Below are 2,532 nucleotides of genomic sequence, written 5' to 3'. Positions count from 1 at the left end.
AGTTCATAAAGTAACACACAGACTATGTTATTACAGCATTATACCAGTTCATAAAGTAACACACAGACTATGTTATTACAGCATTATACCAGTTCATAAAGTAACACACAGACTGTTATTACAGCATTATACCAGTTCATAAAGTAACACACAGACTGTTATTACAGCATTATACCAGTTCATAAAGTAACACACAGACTGTTATTACAGCATTATACCAGTTCATAAAGTAACACACAGACTGTTATTACAGCATTATACCAGTTCATAAAGTAACACACAGACTATGTTATTACAGCATTATACCAGTTCATAAAGTAACACACAGACTATGTTATTACAGCATTATACCAGTTCATAAAGTAACACACAGACTGTTATTACAGCATTATACCAGTTCATAATAACAATTAAATGTCTTGGAAGTTAGTTCCGTTTTGCTCCTCTAGATGGGGCCAGTCAGTGTTGATGAGATCGATGAGAGGGATTTGAAAGGGCTTGTGACAGAGATAGTCCATACACTGAGTGTACAAAACATTAGGAACATTTCACGCTCAACAGTTTTCTGTGTGTATCGAGAATTGTCCACCACCCAAAAGGACATCCAGCCAACTTGACACAACTTGTGGGCAAGCATTGGAGTCAACATGGGCCAAGCATCCCTGTAGAACACTTTTGACACTTTGTAGAGTACACGCCCCGACGAATTGAGGCTGTTCTGAGGGCAAAAGGGTGGGTTGCAACTCAATATTAGGAAGGTGTTCCTAATGTTTTGTACACTCAATGTTTGCAATGTGAATGCTAAAATGAATATCATAGAGAATTTTTCAGAATGCTTGATTTATTTAAAGAACTGCAGATGGACAAAGTGAAAAAAACAATATATATATAGCTACATGTCAAATGTGTTTACAATTACAGAAAAATAAACAATGAATATATCCTAAACCTAGCACATTACATTGAACCTATTACATTGACATGTCTGACCAGGTCTGCGTCCCTAATGACCATGTTCCCTTCATAGTGCACAACCAAGGGTTAGGGTGTTAGGAAGGGATGGTGGTTGACGACATCATGGTCGATCTCTCTCAATCTTGGTCACATGACTCTGGACCCAGGCTTCAGAAGGGTCAACACAAAATGTCTTCCCTTTCTTTGTGGTGAAACTGCAACAGAGTCACAACACATTGTCACTCATGACATCCAGTCTATAATATGAATGCTCCATCTGGTCTAGTACAGTGTAGCCTAGATATAGCCTGGTTCCAGATGTGTTTGTGCTATCATGCCAACTCCTTGTCACTCCTGGTCATGTTAGGCATAACAAGGAGTTGACGTGATAGCACAAACAGATCTGGGAACAGGCTAGCCTAGATGTCCAGTTAACTTTAGACTATGCTTACTTACATCAGTGCTTTGCGAGGGCAGCTACTGGAGGTTGCTCTGAGAGAAACCACTTGGTTAAGAGGGATCCTCTGGGTGAAATGCATACAGCATTCAGTTGCCGTTTCCAACTCAATGACAGCTGTAAACAAATGATCATAAACCACAGTTATCAGGAAGATCTCCAGGAGTGTATCCAACAGCGTCTTACACAGCATGGCTACTCATCCACTCCCCAACACACACACACACACACACACACACACACACACACACACACACACACACACACACACACACACACACACACACACACACACACACACACACACACACACAAACACACACACACACACACACACACACACACCTGCAGACGTGGTATGGAGGGAGCAGAGCAGTCCCAGGAGGAGTAGAGCAGTCAGGGTCTTCATGGTTCAGAGATGGTTGAGATGCTGAAGATTGTGTTGTCTGAGATGATCACTGATGTTCTGGTCTCTGATGTTCTGGTCTCTGATGTTCTGGTCTCTGATGCTCTGGTCTGGTTCTATGCCTGAGGTCTGATCTGACCTGTCTTTTATACAGAGAGCTGGTCCATCAGACCCATTGACAATTGACGGTGGAAACTCCCCTCCAACCCTCATTCACTCTGAATATCTTTCTAAGAACCAACATTCTGTTCGTTAGGTTCCTCTTCCTCAATTCTCTGTACCTCTGTTTCCTCCAGTATGTTCAATAGGCTGCTATTTTCTGAAATACGCAGAATACATTTACTGGAGAATTGCATATCAAAGGAAGGCTATTAAAGTGGACTACATACTATGATACATTACATTAAATGCAAGAACAATTAAGATTAAATTAAGTTCTCTACATCATAAGCAACTAGTTTTAATTAATACTTGAAATCAAATATGAATATTTCAACTTTTAAATACAGATGTTAGGATGTGTCCATGTTCATAAAAAACCTACATTGCTGTACTCACAAAGTAGCATACTGTAAACCGTTACATCCTAGTGAAATGAAATCATTGAATAGTTTTCTATCAATGATTCTAAGATTTAGTGTGGTGTGGTTTGTGTCTTTCCTCAGTTTTGGAAGGTAGGTGGTTCGATCCCTGCTCGAGTCATGACAACAACAAC

At 40.2% G+C, this 2,532-nt stretch overlaps 1 protein-coding gene across 1 annotated transcript; it reads right to left on the bottom strand.

Annotated features, from left to right (window-relative positions):
- Nucleotides 1-831: 831 nt before the first annotated feature.
- On the bottom strand, nt 832-1,991 carry LOC311114764 (C-C motif chemokine 13-like). The gene is made up of 3 exons (XM_084189997.1): nt 1,757-1,991; nt 1,411-1,528; nt 832-1,169 (listed from the first exon to the last, which is right to left on the bottom strand). The coding sequence occupies exons 1-3, from the start codon at nt 1,818-1,820 to the stop codon at nt 1,076-1,078; spliced, it is 276 nt and encodes a 91-aa protein (XP_084046123.1). The 5' UTR covers nt 1,821-1,991; the 3' UTR covers nt 832-1,075.
- Between the last annotated feature and the right edge of the window lie 541 nt (nt 1,992-2,532).

The sequence above is a fragment of the Coregonus lavaretus genome, assembly GCF_964263955.1.
Source record: "Coregonus lavaretus genome assembly, contig: HAP1_SCAFFOLD_659, whole genome shotgun sequence".
In the NCBI taxonomy this organism is placed as follows: domain Eukaryota; kingdom Metazoa; phylum Chordata; class Actinopteri; order Salmoniformes; family Salmonidae; genus Coregonus; species Coregonus lavaretus.
This window is presented reverse-complemented; position numbering and strand designations above follow the sequence as displayed.

What these genes read in the sequence shown, in the direction of transcription:
- LOC311114764 (XM_084189997.1), bottom strand. Translation starts at nt 1,820, where the DNA reads ATGAAGACCCTGACTGCTCTACTCCTCCTGGGACTGCTCTGCTCCCTC. An exon ending in CCTCCATACCACGTCTGCAG is followed by an intron (nt 1,529 to 1,756) that starts GTGTGTGTGTGT and finishes ATTTGTTTACAG; the next exon opens with CTGTCATTGAGTTGGAAACG. An exon ending in TGCCCTCGCAAAGCACTGAT is followed by an intron (nt 1,170 to 1,410) that starts GTAAGTAAGCAT and finishes ACTCTGTTGCAG; the next exon opens with TTTCACCACAAAGAAAGGGA.